This window comes from Phyllostomus discolor, chromosome 14 (assembly GCF_004126475.2).
Source record: "Phyllostomus discolor isolate MPI-MPIP mPhyDis1 chromosome 14, mPhyDis1.pri.v3, whole genome shotgun sequence".
NCBI classification, from domain to species: domain Eukaryota; kingdom Metazoa; phylum Chordata; class Mammalia; order Chiroptera; family Phyllostomidae; genus Phyllostomus; species Phyllostomus discolor.
In genome coordinates this window covers 50094232-50113267 of record NC_040916.2, presented here as the reverse complement: position 1 = coordinate 50113267, position 19036 = coordinate 50094232, and the positions used below count along the sequence as shown (strand labels likewise).

General features: G+C 47.9%; 3 protein-coding genes and 1 long non-coding RNA gene across 15 annotated transcripts; 3 read left to right on the top strand and 1 right to left on the bottom strand.

Moving 5' to 3' along the window:
- The first annotated feature begins 273 nt into the window (after positions 1-273).
- Positions 274-3977, top strand: MRPL24 (mitochondrial ribosomal protein L24). Of its 5 annotated transcripts, none has more exons than XM_036015175.1 (6): positions 274-376; positions 2557-2800; positions 2883-2978; positions 3186-3289; positions 3526-3656; positions 3746-3977. In XM_036015175.1, the coding sequence occupies exons 2-6, from the start codon at positions 2618-2620 to the stop codon at positions 3880-3882; spliced, it is 651 nt and encodes a 216-aa protein (XP_035871068.1). In that variant the 5' UTR covers positions 274-376; positions 2557-2617; the 3' UTR covers positions 3883-3977. The 5 variants fall into 5 exon arrangements, with proteins under 5 accessions (XP_035871068.1, XP_028359054.1, XP_035871066.1 ...); XM_028503253.2 differs by having other exon boundaries at positions 289-384; XM_036015173.1 differs by having other exon boundaries at positions 291-460.
- Positions 3978-4264: 287 nt separating this feature from the next.
- On the bottom strand, positions 4265-10961 carry RRNAD1 (ribosomal RNA adenine dimethylase domain containing 1). Of its 8 annotated transcripts, none has more exons than XM_036015167.1 (8): positions 10633-10961; positions 8040-8776; positions 7694-7886; positions 7169-7285; positions 6766-6909; positions 5632-6116; positions 5029-5213; positions 4265-4618 (listed from the first exon to the last, which is right to left on the bottom strand). In XM_036015167.1, the coding sequence occupies exons 2-8, from the start codon at positions 8471-8473 to the stop codon at positions 4497-4499; spliced, it is 1680 nt and encodes a 559-aa protein (XP_035871060.1). In that variant the 5' UTR covers positions 8474-8776; positions 10633-10961; the 3' UTR covers positions 4265-4496. The 8 variants fall into 8 exon arrangements, with proteins under 8 accessions (XP_035871060.1, XP_035871062.1, XP_035871064.1 ...); XM_036015169.1 differs by having other exon boundaries at positions 8040-8164; positions 10633-10960; XM_036015171.1 differs by having other exon boundaries at positions 7694-7801; positions 8040-8164; positions 10633-10958.
- Positions 10962-10987: 26 nt separating this feature from the next.
- On the top strand, positions 10988-16624 carry ISG20L2 (interferon stimulated exonuclease gene 20 like 2). The gene is made up of 4 exons (XM_028503251.2): positions 10988-11336; positions 11891-12721; positions 14802-15002; positions 15724-16624. Exons 2-4 carry the CDS (start codon positions 12005-12007, stop codon positions 15835-15837), a joined length of 1032 nt encoding a protein of 343 aa, XP_028359052.1. The 5' UTR covers positions 10988-11336; positions 11891-12004; the 3' UTR covers positions 15838-16624.
- Positions 12728-14553, top strand: LOC118498100. Its single transcript, XR_004900634.1, has 2 exons — positions 12728-12977; positions 13008-14553. It is a non-coding gene; the product is annotated as an uncharacterized LOC118498100 (long non-coding RNA).
- Positions 16625-19036: the final 2412 nt, after the last annotated feature.

Below are 19036 nucleotides of genomic sequence, written 5' to 3'. Positions count from 1 at the left end.
GGAGCCATGGGCTCAACTACAATTCCCAGCAGCCCGCACACAGCAAGTTCAGGAATGCGGCAGGTGCGGCAGCCTTTTGCCTCCAACGTCCGGCGTGCTTCACGGTGATTTATGCTCCCTTGGTTTCCTACCTGACCCAGTTTCCTGTTTCTGCTTGCTTCGTAGCTGTGGACTACAACTCCCAGCGTGCAGCGAGGCTAGATTGGCTGAGCTTCCGCTCTAGGATTAGACTACATTTCCCACAAAGTCGAAGGGCGGGAACGGGAGGGGCTGGGGGCCCACGTGTAGCACAACAGGCGTAACTTCCGCGCGCAGTGGGAAGCGGAGGTGAGGCCTGTACAGCGGAGGTGTTGGCGACTTTGGGCTCGTCCTGGAGGCGGTGCGGTAAGGGTCTTCCTTTTCCTGGGCGGACGCTCAGTGGTATCGCCCGGAGTTGCTCTGCACCGGAAGCTTGGAGCGGGTGGGTGCTGTAGGCTTGTTGGGGCCGGACTTCGCCAGCTCCTGTAAGGGGGCTGGCGGCGTAGCCTTTGGAACTGAGGCCAGAAAGGCAAGGTGCTCCGCCGCACTACCTTGCACGGCGCTTCCAGAGCATGCCGCGAAAGTCCCACTGTGAAAGGGACACCAACCTCTCCAGGATATGGAAGGAAAAAAGGAAAAGATCCAGGGGGATGGCTTTTGGGATCTCCTCCTAGAGCTTCAGATTTAGAATGGTTGAGGTTGGGACTTTTTGCAGTCATCACACAGGAGTCGTGGGTGTTAAGATTGGCTCTGCTTCTGTCAAGCTGTATGACCTAGGACAGGCACTTCAACTCTCCGGGCCTTGGTGTCCTTGTCTCCTGTCTACTTCGCTCACAGGGCAGTGGGAAGATGAAATACCAGTACCAATGAAGTTCCCAGCATTTGTCACATAGTGCTCACTAATCATTTGTTGAATCTGAATGGGGACGTTGAGACTACACTCAACTAGCATTAATTGAAAATAACATTAGGCCTTTTCCACATTGAGTATAAAGAAAAAAAGTACACAATATCCCATTATTTAGATAAACTGGTTGGTGTGGCTCAGTGCTTTGGGCGTCGCTCCACGGACCGAAATGTCACCGATTCGATTCCCTGTCAGGGCACAAGCTTGGGTTGCCAGGCCAGGTCCCTGGTTGGGGCCTGCCAGAGGCAGTGGGTAGATGTTTCTCTCCTCTTTCTCCCTCCCTTCCCCTCTAAAAATAAATTTAAAATCTTACTTTAGAAAGACATGGTTAAAAATACAAACATTATGGCAAGAATCAAGATGGAAAATAATAGCTCTCCAAAAAGGTTCCTTTCCCCCTAAACAAGTACCTGAGTTATTTCCTGCCCATAAACATTTATCCCTGTACCAGAATATATATATTTTAAAATTTACCCCAACAGGATAATACTGTTTACATTTTTTAGCATTAAAAATAATTTGAACGACACCAACAACCCGGTAGTTTTATGGGTGATGAACATGACGCTTGCCTTGGGTCACAAAATAAGGATGGTGAAGTGGGAACTAGAACCCAGGTCATCTGACTTCCAATCCAGAGCTCTTTATGCCATTATAGTGCACTTTATCTGTACTTTGAAGCTAGACTGCATTAGCCATAAAACAATATTGATGGTACTTTCTTTCTTAAATGAAGTGATACTGGAAAGCACATAGCACAGCACCTGACAGGTAGCAAGTGCTCAATAAACAGAATTTCTTACTTTTTGCCCTTAGTTCTCTCACCACCTTGTAGATTTGGTTCATCATCCAAAATTGGGAGGCTTAGGGTACATAATTAATTGGGCAATTTAGGACACAGTGATCCTAGAGCTTGTCTCTGGGTCCTTTTAGAAAAGAAGCTATCTTAAAAAGTTTTCTTTTCCTGACTGAAGATAGGAAATGGAAGTGGTGTAAGGACATTTTAATCTTACTTTCTAGCTGTTTTTTGGCCTTACGCCAGTGGTTTCTTCCATTACTTTTCTTTTTCCCCTATCCTGTTGTGTGTGCATTTGTTTAATAACTTTTTACTGAGTACCTACTATCTGCTGGATTCAGGGGTGAGCTAGATAATGTGGTTCCTGGCCTCAGTGAACTTTTTGAACTTTTAAGGCAGACGTGTGGCTTTGAATGCTGATTCTTCTGCATAGTAGCTTTTTAAAAAAAATTTTATTTACATGTTTTTAGAGAGAGGGGGAGAGGAAACATCAACGTGTGGTTGCCTCTTGTGCGCCCCCTACTGGGGACCTGGCCTGAAACCCAGGCATGTGCCCTCACTGGGAATTGTACTCCTAACCCTTTGGTTCACAGTCCTGCACTCAAGATGGCCACTGAGCCATACCAGCCAGGGCTGTTTCTTCTGCATAGTAGCTTTATGGCCATGGGCAATTTAGTTAACCTCTCCAAATCTATTTCCTTTCTGAGGAAATACTCAGTAAAGTGAAGATAATATATTATGGGGATTCAGTGAGATGAGGTCCATTGAGCAATGGAGTGCTTTAAAAAAAATTCCTCCCTTTGCTTCTTTGCCCCCTTCTATCTGTCTACTCCAGAGCTGACTAGGAAGGTTTCTGGGTCTTTCACTGGCCAGGGGAATCCTCAGAACCTTCAGCCATGCGTCTCTCTGCCCTGTTGGCCTTGGCATCCAAGGTCACTCTGCCGCCCAACTATCGCTATGGGATGAGCCGCCCAGGTTCCCTTGCAGACAAGAGGAAGAACCCCCCAGGGACCAGGCGGCGCCCAGTGGCTGTGGAACCCATTTCCGATGAAGACTGGCATCTGTTCTGTGGGGATAGGGTGAGAATCTCAGATGAGGTGGAGCGGCAGGGGGACTCCTGGGGAAGGATCTCCCCTCCTTGACCCTCGTGTGTTGCCACAGGTGGAAGTCCTAGAAGGCAAGGATGCTGGGAAGCAAGGCAGAGTGGTTCAAGTTATCCGGCAGCGAAACTGGGTGGTCCTGGAGGGGCTGAATACAGTAAGTGAAGAGTGGGGATGGGGGCACTCAGGAAGCCTGTCCTATCTATCCCTCTCTATTAAGAGCAGCAAAGGAGTCAGGAGACTGGCTGAGGGGATAGTGAGGCAACTGAACCTTCTGTTTTTCAGCATGGGCTGGATGCTCAGAGCTGTAAGCAAGTCACCTTCACACCCTTTGATTTCTGATAACCCCTCCTCTTTCGGACAGCATTACCGCTATGTTGGCAGGACCAAGGACCACCGGGGAACCATGATCCCTAGTGAAGCACCCTTGCTCCACAACCAAGTCAAACTTGTGGATCCTGTGGACAGGTAAGCATGCGTCTGAATAGAGGATTTCCCATCCTGAGTTCTTACGGATGTTACCTGCATTTATCCAATGGCAGTGGTGGTTTGGATGCGCTGGAAATTGAGAGGGGCCATCTCATGGACGTGACCCCCTGTAGGCAATCCCAATACAGAGGTAGAATTTTCAGCCATTGACTTGTAGGTTGCGGAGCAGCAGGGAGACCTGGCCCCAGCCCTAGTTCATCTCTTCTTTCCACTAGGAAACCCACTGAAGTGGAGTGGAGATTCACTGAGGCAGGAGAGCGGGTCCGAGTCTCCACAAGATCAGGAAGGATTATTCCCAAACCTGAATTTCCCAGAGCTGATGGCATCGTCCCTGAAACATGGATTGGTGAGGCTGGACGAGGGACAGGAAGATGGAGTAGGGTGGGAGTAACAGATGTTAAGATGCTCACCCATCTTTATTCCTCTGGCTCATAGATGGCCCCAAAGACACATCAGTGGAAGATGCTCTGGAAAGAACCTATGTGCCCAGTCTAAAGACTCTGGAAGAGGAGGTGATGGATGCAATGGGGATCCAGGAGACTCGGAGACACAAGAAAGTCTATTGGTATTGATCCTGGAGAGAGCAGCTTCTCCCCTCCTTGTCTTAGCCTTGAAGGCTGGGGTCGCATCTTCTTCAGGCATCAGTAAAGAGCCATGAGTCCTCCTCTGTGTGCAGCTGCTGTCTTCTGGCGCCTCTAACCCACAGTGCCTGTTCCAGGAGCTGGAGAGGGAGCGTCTGCACCAGTGTGTAGAAGTTAGCTAGCCTTAAGATGGCCTTCCCGAGGCACAGGGCGTACTGATTCTGGGATGGAGACTGGTGGCAGAGAGGTTCCCTCCAATGGAGCCCTGAGAAGATGCTACCTAGTCTGGAGGGCAGTGGGGGTTGGGGACGTGAGACCTAATTGTCATACCTCTGCAGGATCTAAGTAGGGAGGGTGTATGCCTGTCCTTTTCTATATTTAACAGAAGGGGAAGGGAAATAAAGATTCAAATTTTTTAAATTAAAAATAAATTTTTACGTAATACAACATAACACATGGAAGGAGATAAAGAGTACGAAGCTGAAGGTCTGTGGGGCACCAAGATTCCAGTGAGGATGCAGGATACTCATCCTCTGGGTCAGGAGTGAAGACTCTGCCACCCAGTGCGGCTCCTGGGCCCCAGGTGTGCCCTTCCACAGGCTTTGTCAGCTGTCTTCACTCTCCAGAACAGAGAAGGCCTGACCCAGGGGCCCCTTGGTGGCCACCAAAACCAGGTTTCTGGGAGAGAGTTCAGGACTGAAGATGGGCAGGAGCTCAGAATGGAAGCCTGGGAGAAAGACAGGGCTACTAAGAAGGGGAGAAATGAAGCCCACTCTCAGCTGCACTTCTTGCCCAGGCTACAGGCAGGCCCAGCCCCGTTCCCCATGGGGGAAGCTCCAGGAGACTAAGGACACCCAGTTCTCTACCAGGAACACCTCAGGCACTGACTTGAAAGGAGGCTTAATGCTGGTTCCCAAAGCCTGGGATGCTTGTTCAAAAGGCACTCCAGGGACACACACCAGAGGCTACTTCAGTAGAAATCTGTTCACAAGTCCCCCACCCCACTCCCGTCACTGGTGATTCTGAAGCAGGTGGCCTGGCCTAAGAATCACCACAGTGATAAACTCTGGACTCTGAAGGAGGAACCCCAGGACTCCAGGCCCTCTAACCCTGGGCCCTGCTGTAGGCTGCCCTCACCCTGCTCCTGAAGATACAGCAGCCGGTCCAGTAGAATCAGCGTCTCCACCAGTGGAGCCAGCAACAGGGCCAGGCTGAAGAAGGCCACCACACGGTTCTCCTGAGCCTGGTGGGCCCGAAGGGCAGCCAGATTCAGTGGCAGCTGGGGGTCCAGCCCCACCCGCTGCAGCCCCCGCTGCACATATCTGTGGGGTCAGCCACACAAAGCACTCAGTTTGGTTTTCGGGGTCCCCCCAACTTAAGCTATTGGCTCCTAATTTGGCTCCAACTTTGCTTGATTTTCTACCCTAATTTGCATTTTAAATGTTTCTCAGGCTGTTAGCTGTCTGTCCGATAACAAATTGATCTAGAAATGCTATTTTCAGCCAGATCTGTTCAATTATTTAGTTACATTTTTAGCATTTAAAAACCCTAAGTCTCCTGATAAAAGAGTGACAAGTCCCTTCTGAAGAAATTTTGAGAAGCTGCCTCAGTCAGAGAACTCAGAATCACCCGCCAGGAGCATTTCGGTTTTCTTAGGGACTGGCTAACAAGTGAGGGTGGGAGGGGACTCAGACCTCCAGTTGGCTCCCGACGCCAACCCCCCAAATTCCCCAGCCTCACTCTTCAATCTTGAGTTCATGGACCCTGGGGATCCCCTGCACGCCTGGCCGACGGAGCTTGGGCTGGGCATGCCGGATGACCGTCTCCAGTGCTGCCCGGTAGCAGTGGGTTCGGAGGCCAGGGCCTGCTTTCTGTAGCCTCTGGGCATATTCCTCCAGGGCGTGGCAGGCCCCCTCCCGCAGCCTGTAGGACAATTCATAGCCGGGTAGTGTGGCCACCCACTGACTCAGTGGGTAGCCACCAGGGTCACTCAACTTCATGTAGCAGCAGCCCACTGAGGCCAGGGCCTCCACCTCAGGGCAGCAGGAGAAATGCCTCAGCAAGGCGACACTCAGGTCCCCACAGGCATGGAGGCCTGTCAGCAGCAAGCGGGCCCCACCCTGAGGTGAGTCCTCCAGTGGAAGCAGAAGCTCCTCACACCGGGTCCTGGGGTCTACCCACTGAACCACATGGTGTGGGGAGCGGCGAGACCCGATTTGCACCACCTGTGGAAGCAGGAAAGGACAAAGCAGGTGGGAAGTTTGTTTGCTGTCCCCATGCCACCTCTGGTGGCTGGAGGAATGTCCTCTAGTCTTTCCCATGGGAGGTGGATGAGAAGCTGGGGTATGGGAGAGAACTAGACCTTGAATCAAGAGTCAGGATAAATTATGGACCTATTATTAACTGCAAGTTTTTTCATCTCTGAGTCCGTTTCCTCATTTGTAACAAGTATAATACCTGACTGGCTACTTCACAGCTTGTTGTGAGATCGACATACCAGTGTGGAAAGCACCTTGTAACTAGAGAGTGCTTTTTTTTTTTTTTTTTTAATTTATTTTTTAGAGAGGGAAGGGAGGGGGAGAGAGAGAGAGACAGAGAGAGAGAGAGAGAGAGAGAGAGAGAGAGAGAGAGAGAGAGAGAAACATCAATGTGCGGTTGCTGGGGGTTATGGCCTGCAACCCAGGAATGTACCCTGGCTGGGAATCGAACCTGGGAGAGTGCTTTTAAGATGTGAAGAGGCTTTGCCAAAGGGGAAACCTGGGAAAGGGTTAGCAGAAATAGGGACCACACCATCTCAGGCTGAGAAACTTGAAAGACAGCTCAGCCAATCAGACCCTGCTCCTGCAGTTCTGGCTGCAGTAAGGGCTGGCCTACCTGTGGGTTCCTTTTCTCCTCTTTTTCCAGAGCCTGCAGGAGCTCCTGGTCCAGGTGCTGGGCTCTCTCCACCAGTCTCTGGTCCCCTTCAATGCTCTTCACCTTCAGCCCCAGCCCCAGGGACATGAAGCGAGAGAGATGGCCCTGGAACCGTGAGAGGGAGAGTAGAGACAGCTCCATTCAGTGCTCTTACCCACTGTCACCCTACCGTGGCCTGAACAGACACCTGGGTCACAGGCTCCCAGAAGACTTAAATTCTGTCCTGTTTACTTTTGCCGCTCCTTGGTGCCTGCCTCCCTAGGCCTGGGGCCCGACAACTTGCCTTTTAGCTATTCTAGCGCCACCACTCCCCTCACCTCCCCCTCCCCCCCAAAAAACAATGTTAGGAGTCTGTCTGGCTCACCTGGCCTGAACCTACATCCACAACCTGGGTGCAGCCGGTGAGGTCACTCAGTTTTTTCACCAACTGAAAAAGGAGGGAACAAAGGTCTCTTGGCCACTGGTTCTTGATTCCTGGAGCCTAATGATGGAAGGGCTTAAGATGGCAGAGGAAGAAGGGCAGAGGGTGCCAGGGAAGAGATAAGACAGGGAAACTAATACTAGGGGTGCTGACCCCAGGCTCCTTGCTCCTCTCAGGTCAGTATTCAGTCTCCCCCTTAGAACAAGAGCCCATCTGTGAAGCCATGAGCAGGTTATGAAGGTGTAAAAACAGGAATTTCTGTCATAGCTACCAACCAATCCAGCAAAAGGATTAAAAAAAAAATCCCCCAAACCAGCATAAGTTATGATTTAGTATGCCTGCCAAGGAAGGAAACTTCTAGGACCTCTGGTCCTACAGGTGATATAAGGTGCCTGCATCTTTGTAACCCACCAGCTTAACAAGTCCCCAGGCCCCCAGTCACCACCTATACCACAAGCATCTCCTTACCTCTCCCAGCCTCCGGATTTCATGCTGCTTCTTGGGCCTGACGTGTTTTCGGAATGGAGCTGTAAGTCGGGAGCTCTGGCTGGGGTTCTCCAAAAACTCTGAGGGGGTCTGAAACCCAGGCGTCCGGTTAAAGGCCAGGGCATAGGCTGTGGACTTCAGGGCCAGCAGGGTAAGTGGCCACACCGACCTGTACCTGAGATAGCCCACCCAGACCCCCAGTGAATAGACCCATTGTGTCCCGAGGGCACCAATTTACAACCCAGGAAGCCCTTGTGAGACTCTGAGCAATGGTTGGCTGCAGGGTTCAGTGCCAAGTCCCCCAGCACAGGATCCCCCTTGCCCATACCTGACCACTTCCCCATCCCCAGGCATCCCTAGCAGCAGTGTGGCCAGCTGTGGCGGGTTCAGTCCATCCAGTGCTTCCTGCCATGAGCAAGGCAGTGTGCCCCATAGGCTGTCCGTAAAAAACTCCTGCAGAAGGGGAGATGTGATCAACAGGCTGCTACCAACGGGTGGCTCCATGGTGAGCGTCGTCCTGCAAACTGAAATGTTGCAATCAACTGATATTTGTCTCCCTCTCTTTCTCTCTCCCTTCCCCCTCTCTAAAAATAAAGTCTTCAAAAAAAACCCACCAACTACTATCATTCCCATTTGTCCCCACCCCACACTCAACACTAGCTGCAACCAGTGTGTCATCCTGCTCAACTGAGTCACCTCTTCTCTAAAGCCTGTTCCAGACTCCCCTCCTTCCTCGGAGACCAGAATGCATTCTGAACACATCTTTCCTTTTAGCTTTTGCCACTTATTTATGTGTTTGTTTTCTCCACTCAATTGAACCTAAGGGTAGGAATGGTGTCTTCTTTACATCAGCATCCTCGACACCACAGTAACTGACATACAGTATTAGTATGTTATCATTTAGTAACCTACTGTTATATATGTCAGACACCTGATATGCCAGGATATATTTTTATTCACTCATTTGTTGAACACAAATTCGGGAGCTCTGGTTATGTACCAAGCTCTGTTCTATGATACAGCAATGAACCAGGCGGACAAAATTCTTGCTCTTGCAGAGTTTACCTAAAGAAAAAAAATTCAGATAACATCAAATGCACAGAGACAAGAAAACACTAATGAAATATAAGAAGACTCTGAAAGAGGATTTTAGATAGAGTAATGAGGGAAGACTTGAGTTGACACTTGAGCTGAAACTTGAATGATTAACAGGAAACAGGCATGTAAAAAAATCAGGCAATAGCAAACACTTATAAAATAATATGCCAGGCACTGTTCTAAACATTTTATATTTATAGTAACACATTTAATTGCTATGAGGTAGGTATCATTTTTATCCCTCATTTTACAGATAAAAATGGCACCCTGGCCAGGTGGCTCAGTTGGCTGGAGTATCATCCTGTACACCAAAAGGCTGCAGGTTTAATTTCTGGTCAAGGCACATACCTAGGTTGCAGGTTTGATCCCCATTAGGGGCACCTAGGGGAGGCAACTGATCAACATTTCTCCCTCACACTGATGTTTCTTTCTCTCTAAAATCAATAAAAACATATCCTCAGCTGAGAATTCAAAAAAGAAAAGAAACCCTGGCTGGTGTAGCTCAGTAGATTGAGCGCAGGCTGCGAACCAAAGGGTCACAAGTTCGATTCTCAGTCTAGGGCACATGCCTGGGTTGCAGGCCAGATCCCCGGTGGGGGCCATGTGAAAAGCAACCACACATTGATGTTTCTCTCCTTCTCTTTCTCCCTCCCTTCCTCTCTCTCTAAAAAACTTAAAAATATATATTTAAAAAAGAAAAGAAAATTGGCAACACAATTAAGTAACTTGCCCAAGTCAAAAAGCTAGTAAGTAGCAGAGCTGGGATTTGAAATCAAGCTGACTAGAATTCTTGCTTTTAACCATTCTATTCTATTGCGGAAAAACATTCCAGACAGATCACTAAGAGCAAAGGCCCAGATGCCTGCCATATCTGTGGAGTAGAAATCATGGCAGTGGGGGTACAGTACAGTGAATATGGAAATGAAATATTGTGGGGTTCAAGCAGCAGCAGGGGACAGATCCCACAGGGCTTCGTAAGTATCAAAGGTAATAAGGAGTTAGGATTTCATCAAAACTCGTAGCAAGGGACTGTTGTGGTCAGATTTATATTTTTAAAAGATCAGTCTGGCTGTTTGAGAGGAACTGGTTATGGGGGAGCTGAAGTCCACGAGAGAGATGATGGTGGCTTGGCCCAGGGTGGTAGCAATGAAATGGAGACAAATGGGTGAATTTGACATTTTTTTCTGGAGGTAGAGCCAAGAGAACTTGTTGAAGGATTGGACTGTAGATCAGTGAAGGAAAGCTGAATCAAGGATGGCTTTTGGGTTTGTGGGCTGAACAGCTCAGCAGTTGCTGGTGCCATTAACACACCATCTAATTTATTCTTCTCAATGGTCCTTCAAATAGGAATTCATTTTTGCAGCTAGAAACTAGGGCTAGAAGAAATTTTTACTTAATGCCTAAGGTTACCCACAGTAGAAGAGGCAGGTTTCTAGTCGGAGTCTATCTAATTCCAAAGTTTATTGTCCGTTACGTTACAAAATCAGGAATTTAAGCGTGGATGAATGAACTTGTGTGTTCTTGGAACACCTCACATGTTCCTAGGAGAGTTCAACGTATCTGCAGCATGGCTCAGAAGTGCATGAGTTTTATTACTTTGGATTTAAAAAGGTTAGAAAAACAACCTAGATATTAGAAATATTAATATTTGTGTCATCTGTAAAAAAAAAAAAAAAGGAATCATCCCAGTTTTAACCCCTTTCTGTAAAGACAGACTGAAAGTCACAGAAGAGATCAGAAGCTAACTCCAGATTCTCTCTCTGTCGTGGGCACTTAGCCACTCACACAACCAGAAGCATCCCGCCACACCCCCATGGCCTCACGATGATGTAGGCGTCCAGGATGGAACGGTACAGCGACAGGACACGGGTGAGGTTCACAGCTAGCTGCCTCCTCTCCTCGTGAGAGAGCCCCCGAGCGGAAACGCCCGGCATCCGGGGTCCAGTTGGTGGCGCCGCGAGCGAGAACGCTGTGAAGGAAGCAGGCTCAACACCACGCAGGCCCAGAACCTAGAGTGGGCTCGGCTCTGCAGAAGAAACCAGTCTGCATTGGCCTCCAACGCCGTCTTTCCCGAGTTCCAGGTAGAGGCTGAAGACCTAAGACGTCCGCCTGACGTCACAGGCCACTACGTCCATAGCGCAAAAGTGTAAGCGTCCAAGGCGAGCAGTGGTGGGGTGTCGGGTAGTGACGCTACAGAGGCAGGTCTCGGCGTCCAAGTCCCGCCCCTTCCCGTGTACTTCCCGCCCGTCCCCGGAAGTGGGGTTTGGGGTCCCGGCGCGCGGCACTTCCCGTTTGTCGCGGCCTCCCCATACTTTCAAGTTGTACCTCAACGGAGCCAAAGGGACCAGGGGAGCGCATCCTGCCCACGCCCACGCCACCGCCTCTGCTCAGGCCTCTGTCCTGGCCTCGGTCCCAGAAGCAGAGTCCCTCGGCGCGCGCGCGGGCGGGAATCCCGGGCCCCTGAGGTGCGAGCAGACTTCCGTGCCCGGCTCCGGGCGTTTCCGGTCTTAGCGGGCTCTTCTGGGAGGTAGGTGATTGTGAGGAGGACGGGCTTCTTAAGTGTGCTCGCCTAGGTAGCCTGCCCGTGGCTTCGACTTTCCCCTCTGATCTTGTGTGTTGTCAAGGGCCCTTTCTTAGAAGGACTTGGGTGAGAAGCATGTGGAGATTCCCTCGATCTGGGACCCGAGTTGGGGATGCCAGGGTAATCTAGATGCCGTGTATGCCGCACTCCTCACTGGTTTCGAGCGTACTTAGACGTTCCCTCCTTGGGCAGATGTAGTAGAGCTCACTTATTCCCGGCTTTCCAGACTCAATGAGACAGAATCGAGCTGGTTGGCCCTTCAGCCTTCTCAGTTTCAAATGAGACGGATCTAGAGAGGGGAAATGACCTTCCTAAGACCATATAGCTGGCTAATTGTGGGCTTGTCTCAGTGCTCCTAACGTCATTTCACATGACAGATTGATTCCTGCTCTATCAAGAAGGTTGCTCTGATGTATTTTCCCCCTTAAGTCCTATGGAAATGAATCTTATTGTTCTCCCAGGCCTTTGGGCTGTGTTATCAAGTTCACTTTCTTCCCCAGGGTATATTACAAACCTCCAGATGTTGGTCTGTGGGGTTCAGCAGAGGATGAGTTCTCTATCCCTTCATTGGTAAGCCACTCTTCCCGATTGCTGTCCTGTCATCCACCATCCTCATGTCTACCTTACTTCTCAATCTGGATTTTGGTGAACCTCCCCACAAAAAGGCATTAGAGGGAAATGCCAAGCACCAAAAATTTGTCAAGAGGCGGCGGCTCTTGGAAAGGAGAGGCATTTTGAATAAGAAGAACCAGCCCCTTAGCAATGTGCCTAAATTGCACTCAGAACCTCCAAAGAAAGGGCAAACTTGTCAGATGGATGACACTTCGAAAATCCCTCCCCCTCCAAAAAAGAAGACTGCTGCCTCCAGTGGTGGGTCAGAGCAGTCCTTGGACAAGAAAGCTTCTGTGCCTTGGCTGACCCCTGCCCCTTCACAGAAGGCTGGTTCTCTTGTGGCTAAAGTAGATTTGCTGGGGGAGTTCCAGAGTGCCCTTCCAAAGATTAAGAGCCACCCAACTCGCCACCAGAAGAAGGACCCCCAAAAGAACCCTCCTCAGAAGAATACCCCAGCTCATTCAGAGAATAAATGTTCCGGAGCATCCCAGACGATGCCAAGGAAGATGGTGGCAATTGACTGTGAGATGGTGGGCACAGGACCCAAGGGGCATGTCAGTTCCTTGGCTCGATGTAGCATCATCAACTACAATGGAGATGTGCTCTATGATGAGTACATCCTTCCCCCCTGCCACATTGTGGACTACCGCACCAGATGGAGTGGTATTCGCAAGCACCACATGGTGAATGCTACACCCTTCAAGATTGCTCGGGGTCAGGTGAGAGGTGTGGGGCACTATGGTAGCAGTGAGGTGGGTGGGGAGAGGTCCAGGCAGGTGTGGACCATGTTGGTGGTGGAAAAAGGCAGAATGTTTACAGAAGGAGCTTGGGCGTTATTTATATAACTGGGACTGGTAGTCTGCAGTGAAGGGGATAAAAGACATGGCTGATGTGTCTTATTTCACCCATTGAGCTAACCTACTCATTGTAGCCCTCTGTTGAGTCCTGGGAGCACAACAAATGAACAGGAAAGGAGTGCGTGTCAGCAGAGGTGATAGAAAGGAGGGGAGCGAACTGGCCTTGGGAGGCCTCCAGAGGGCGCCCTTGGTCCACCTCTTTGTAATTTCAGCTTCGCATTTCTTTGCCTTCTCTAGACAGTATTTCCTTATATACCAGAATAGTCAGTTGGAGGAGGTCTATCAAAGGTGAAACGGTTGGATTTTACAAAGAACTTGAAGAGTTGAAAAACCTGTGCATTAGTGGCACAGCTGGGCAAAGTCTTGGGAGAGGCAGAAGATGGGGTGGGCCTGAGATAGCAAAATGACTCGGCTTAACAAGGGCTGTGTGTTAAAGTTAATGCAAGTAAAGGTGTTGTTTGGACAGTAAACTGCAAGTAGAGTCAGGAGCAACTAAATATCTAGTTGATTAGACTGCATCTGGTTTTCATCGTAAATCATTTCCCCAGGGTCCAAGTGGGATATGAAACCAAGGTATAGCCAGATGAGTCTGGCCCCTAGCAAGGGGTCCTATTGGGAGACCATGTACTCATTTTTCCAGGACTATTGCTCTTGTTTAAAACCTATTTGGAACTCCATTTTGGGAATGGCCTTCAGAGCCCATAGCATATTATTTGGTTGTCCTCACTGATAATATGTCACCATGCTTTAAGATCCTGAAATGGTGAGAAGTTACTTGGTTCCAAGTCTGGTGTGAATAAGGTTCCTGAATGGCTGGTAGACACCTGGTTATGAGCAGGAGGATCCATAAAGCAGTGGGACTGACTTTGTTAAAACAGCATAAGCATGGGTCACCTGATCACTTCCCTCTACAGCCTTAGTGTTAAGTGATTCTGAATCTTTTATGGCTTGTAGACCTTTTGAGGACATGACAAAAGCCTAGACCTTCTCCTTGCAAAAAAACAAAAATATATGTAGGTATATGGATTTGCCTGTAATTTGGGACTTCCATCACCTCCCTGGAGCCCATCTTTGATTCCATTTGTCCTAGCCTTGCACCTAAGGCCAGCATAAAGATAACAGTTAAAGGAGTTCAAGAAGCAAGCCAGAACTGAACTAGATGCTTTATAGTTACATAAACATCTTGAATGTGAGTGTGATTTGGGACTGTGGGCAAATTAATCTATCATTGGGATAGAAATTAATGAGAAGGTAAGGAGCTGCTGACAATGTAAGTCCAAAAAGGGTTATACTGTGGTTCTGGCTGGGTAGCTCATTTGGTTAGAGCGTTGTCCCAAAGTGCCAAGGTTTCGGGTTTGATTCCCGACTCAAACAAGGGCTCATATAAGAATCAACCAATGAATATATTAATAAGTGGAACAACAAATTGGGGTTTATCTTTCTCTGGGGTCACACTGTGAAAAATACCTACTTTCAGGGAAGGGGAGTTGAGGGACTGGGTGAAAGGATTAGTAAGTACAGCTTGGTGGTTACAAAACAGTCATGGGGATGTAAAGTACAGCATAGAGAATATAGTTAATGACATTGCAGTAACTACGTATGGTGCCAGGTACTGGAAATGTTGGGCGGAACACTTTGTAAAGTTTATGATTGTCTGACCACAATGTTGTACACCTGAAACCAATACAAAATAATATTGAAAGTAAACTGTAGTTGAAAAATAAAAAACACAAAAATAAAACAAAATTTCTGTTTTCATCTTGGGGAGAGGAGATAGATTTCAGGTGAAAGAAAACTTGTAGGAGAGGGCATTTCAGGGATGAGGCAGGTGGGCACTTGATGGAAAAAAAATCTGCAAGGACCTAAGGACCATGATGGACTTTTAGGACTTAGGGCTCCACCTGAGTTCTCCTAATCACCATCTCTTCCACGCTGCTTTCAGATCTTGAAGATACTCACAGGGAAGATAGTGGTGGGACATGCCATCCACAACGACTTCAAAGCCCTTCAGTACTTTCACCCCAAGTCTCTCACCCGTGACACCTCTCACATCCCCCCTCTCAACCGGAAGGCCGACTGCCCAGAGAATGCTACCATGTCTCTGAAGCATCTCACCAAGAAACTGCTGAACCGGGACATCCAGGTAGCTTCCCCCCCCATGATGCCAGGCCCCTTGCTTGGACATTGTGGAGTCTTTCCTTGTTGTGTTTCTAGGCTCTGACCCCAGAATTCCTTTGGTTGTAGAGAGATTCAGGAAGGCTGCCCTTATAGGAAGAGTGTTGGTGTAAGGGGCCTACTTCTCTCTCTCCCTAGGTATACATAAGGATACTAATTCCTGTTCTCTACCTCACAGTGTTCCAAAGGGTGCTTGGAAAAGAAAAAAAAAAGCCTTAAGTGGGTATAAAACCCTAAGAAAAGAGGAAAGTCAGGTGGTGGTGGTCTAAAGACCTCATAGTGGTTGCAAAGACCTCTCATGTATTTCACATGTTTGACTTTCAAGGAAGGTGTGATCTGCCTGGTAAGTAACATGTAGACACATGTTATAGAGAGAGTTAAGGAATGGGGGGAAATGGAAGACTCAGATGGTCTGGCCATGATCTGGATGCCCTGTTTCTACAGTGTAGGAAAATATGGCATACACGTGGTGCCACAGAAAGGACTGAGGTAGGCTTTAGCAAAGGCTTTGTAGGAGTTGAACCCTTGAAATTAGGTAAAGGGAAGAGCCCCACCAGAGTTCTACCTTTGCAGCCCAGTAAGCCTGCACAAACAACAGCTTGTATCGGGCTTAAGGGGAGCAAGTAGGGAAGTGGGAAAAAAGCACACTTTCTTATAGCCTCTTGCTCTTCTCTTCCTCCCTTGATCAGGCTGGGAAAAGTGGACATTCCTCTGTGGAAGACGCTCAGGCCACCATGGAGCTGTACAAGTTGGTTGAAGTTGAGTGGGAACAGCACCTGGCCCAGAATCCCCCCAAAGATTAGCAGCAGTGGAGATACCCTTGATGAGAGGAGGCAAAGGCAGCACCACACCTGGAGAAACAGGGCAGTGAACCAATGGACAGGACAACCCTACCAGCTCCCCACCTTTGGAAACCACAGTTGTTGTGGTGAGAGAGGCTCTACCCCGGACTTAATATGTATTGAAATCTCACCTCAGGTGTTGTGTCCTGTGTCTGGTTAAGTGTCGCATGGAAGGAGGGATCTCCATGTCAGTACCAAGCCCTATATATACTGTTTACCCGTTAAATGGTGCTAACCACAGGTCCCAGGGTGCTTTGTTCTTGTCAAGCTTTTTGACTTTTAAGGGGCAGGGCATACTGGAAAATTTAGTTTCCCAGACTGCCTTATCACTAGGGTAGCTATATGTCCCATTGTATGCCTTTTGTTCTCAAATAATTAACGGCACCCTTTTTCACTCTCAGAAGTATCCTGGTTGGATGATAATTGTATGACCACATTACATATCAAAGTCTACATTTAGTCTATGTCAGGATATCACCTGTTTTTTCCCCCCTGACTTTGAGAGGAGCCATCCCTGGTGAGGTACAAGGCAGTAGAGGTAAGAGAGTATGACTTGGAAATCAACTTTTATGATGTAGGAAAGCATTCTCTTTCTTAAAGCAATAGAGGATTTATTTAATTTAGATCCCACTTGATAGGTTAAAAAAGAATTTTAAAGTCTTTTACTTTGCTGAAATAAGCCTCTTAAAAACTCAAATTATTCCCTTGATAAAATCTTTTTCTTTGATAAATTTTAATGGAAAAATAATTATGTGGTATTTTATTTTACTTAGTTTTTAATATTTTTTAAATCTTCACCTAAGGATCTCTTCGTTGATTTTAGAGAGAAACATTGATTGGTTGCCTACCATATGCACCCTGACCAGGGATCAAACCCGCAACCTTTTGTTGTATGGAACAGTGCTCCAGCTAAGATTAAGATACCCAGCTGTGAATTAACTTGCTTAGTTGCAAGGTCTTGTTGGGCTGTAATTCTGTAAGGGGTCCCAGTGTCTGGGTGGCACTGACTGGGTCCTGGTTTGCTGGAAGTCATCAGGAAGCACTGACAAGCCTGTTTGTATAGCCAGTGTGCTGTGGTGCTTTGTCCTTGCCCTTTCCACAAATCAAAAAGCATAGCTCACATCACACCCCAAGCCACTGGAACACATTTACATGGAGTACATGTGACCATGAGAGTGACTTGGTGGGCACATGGGAGGATTGGAGCAAGAGGAAGGGTGCTTCATGATGCTAGCCTGGTTGCTCCTGGTATCGTTTCCTTGGTACAGACCCTCATTTTGGGAAGGTGAGTCACAGATTTGACCTTGTGTCTAAGATAACTGTCTTGAGAAAATGCAGACTCCATATGCTTACCAGGACTTATGCCCTCATGAGTGGCTGGTTTGACTCCAGGGGCCAGAGTCATAGTCATGGCTGCCTGTAGCAGGGATGGTTAGGACAAGACCAGACATGGTCTTGTCACATACTGTGCTGCAGGATCTATTTGCACAGGCAGCTCTTGAGCTCTGAGAAAATTGGTTCCTGCTGAGCCCAACTTGAAATGTCCAGGACACTTCACAAGGAGGTGCCAGGTGCCCTACACACTAGGAAGGCCACACCCCAACTAGACATACACATGAAAGCAAGTCTTCATTACATTGTGATCAGTTAACCAGACAACCCTCATTTGAGTTCAGTTTTTGTGTTACCTGCTGGCTGAAACAAACCTGGGTTTGTATGTATCTTGGTAAAATAGCAGCTGGTTTTTCTGCTTCATCCTCTCACCCTGAAACCCCCATCCCCATGTTCTGAACGCCCCCTGGTGTCAGTCCAACATTAGAAAGAGCTCAGTCTTACTTTGCTCACCAGGAAGAACCTGGAAGATGAGAGGATCTTGCACTGTTTTCTGTCATCGCACTTTCTGATCAGAACCCAGTTCACCCTGCAAGGGTACATGGGGATACACTGTCGTTCAGTCCTCTTTCTTGTCCACAACCCTCTGTCCTCAGGATCCTGGCTTCATCAACTGATAATAGAAGAGCCCCATTGCAGATTGCTGCCTGAATCCCTGTCGGCAAGACCTTTATGGCTTTAAATTTAAGATCCTTTAGAGTGGACCACATTCCTGACAAAACACAAGCTCTTCTAGTAATCTCTTCCTGGCACAATGATATATGCTAAGAGACCCACTACTGCAGGTGAACATGGGAAAGGGTGAAGATTGAGAACTATATTCACCAATCATAAACTGGATAGTCTAGAACTTAACAGTGGTTCTCAAAAGAGGAAGGGGCAGTGTATTTTGAAATTTCAGAAGACAGTACTGCCCCTTCCCCCACCTTCATGATCAGATTCACAGAGCAGCATGACAGCTATAGGGTGGGGTGGAGGGATAGAGCAAAAAGGGAAAAGGACTCATGGATAACAGTGTGGTGATTGCAGGGTGGGGAGGGGGTATAAGGGGACTAAATGGTAATGGAAAAAATACAATAAAAATTTTTTTAAAAACCCACTGATCTAGTGAAGGCTCCAAAGAGGAAGCATTTAATCTTTAGTTCAACAGATGATTACAGCTGACAATAAGAAAGATCAACAGTACTATAATTATGAACTTGTCCCCAAGGCACATTAGCCAAAGTCCAAGTTTAGAGACAAACACTCACGTATGTGATATGCCAAGTAAATACCCTTTATCTATAGTCTGTGTAATGTACACAGAACACTTTGAGTAGGGGAATTCAAGAGTTAAAGATTTTAGCCTTAGTTATAATTGAGAGACTTAAGCAATTAATACATGTGAAAAGCTGTTATTCAGAAACTGGAATGCATTACCTATGTGACTCCAGGAGGTCAGGAAGCAGTTCAGCCATTGTGCCCCAGGGGGTCTGCAAGCAGTTGGAGCTGGTACCTGAGTCATTGTGCTCTAAGGAGGGATGTCTGCCGATTCACAACAAGAGTTGTTGATCAACAGATAAAGTACCAGGAAAATCTTTGTCAGACTACAACTCTTATCCAATTAACCTTTTTCCCAACCCCCTTACCTACCCTTTCTTCTTATAAAAAGGTTGCTTTGAGATGAGCTGTTAAGACGGTTTTGTGGGGTACTTAACCCACCACCTTCTCAGAACACTGGCATCTGAATAAAGTGCCAATAAATAGTTAATCCGTGTCTCTGTTCATT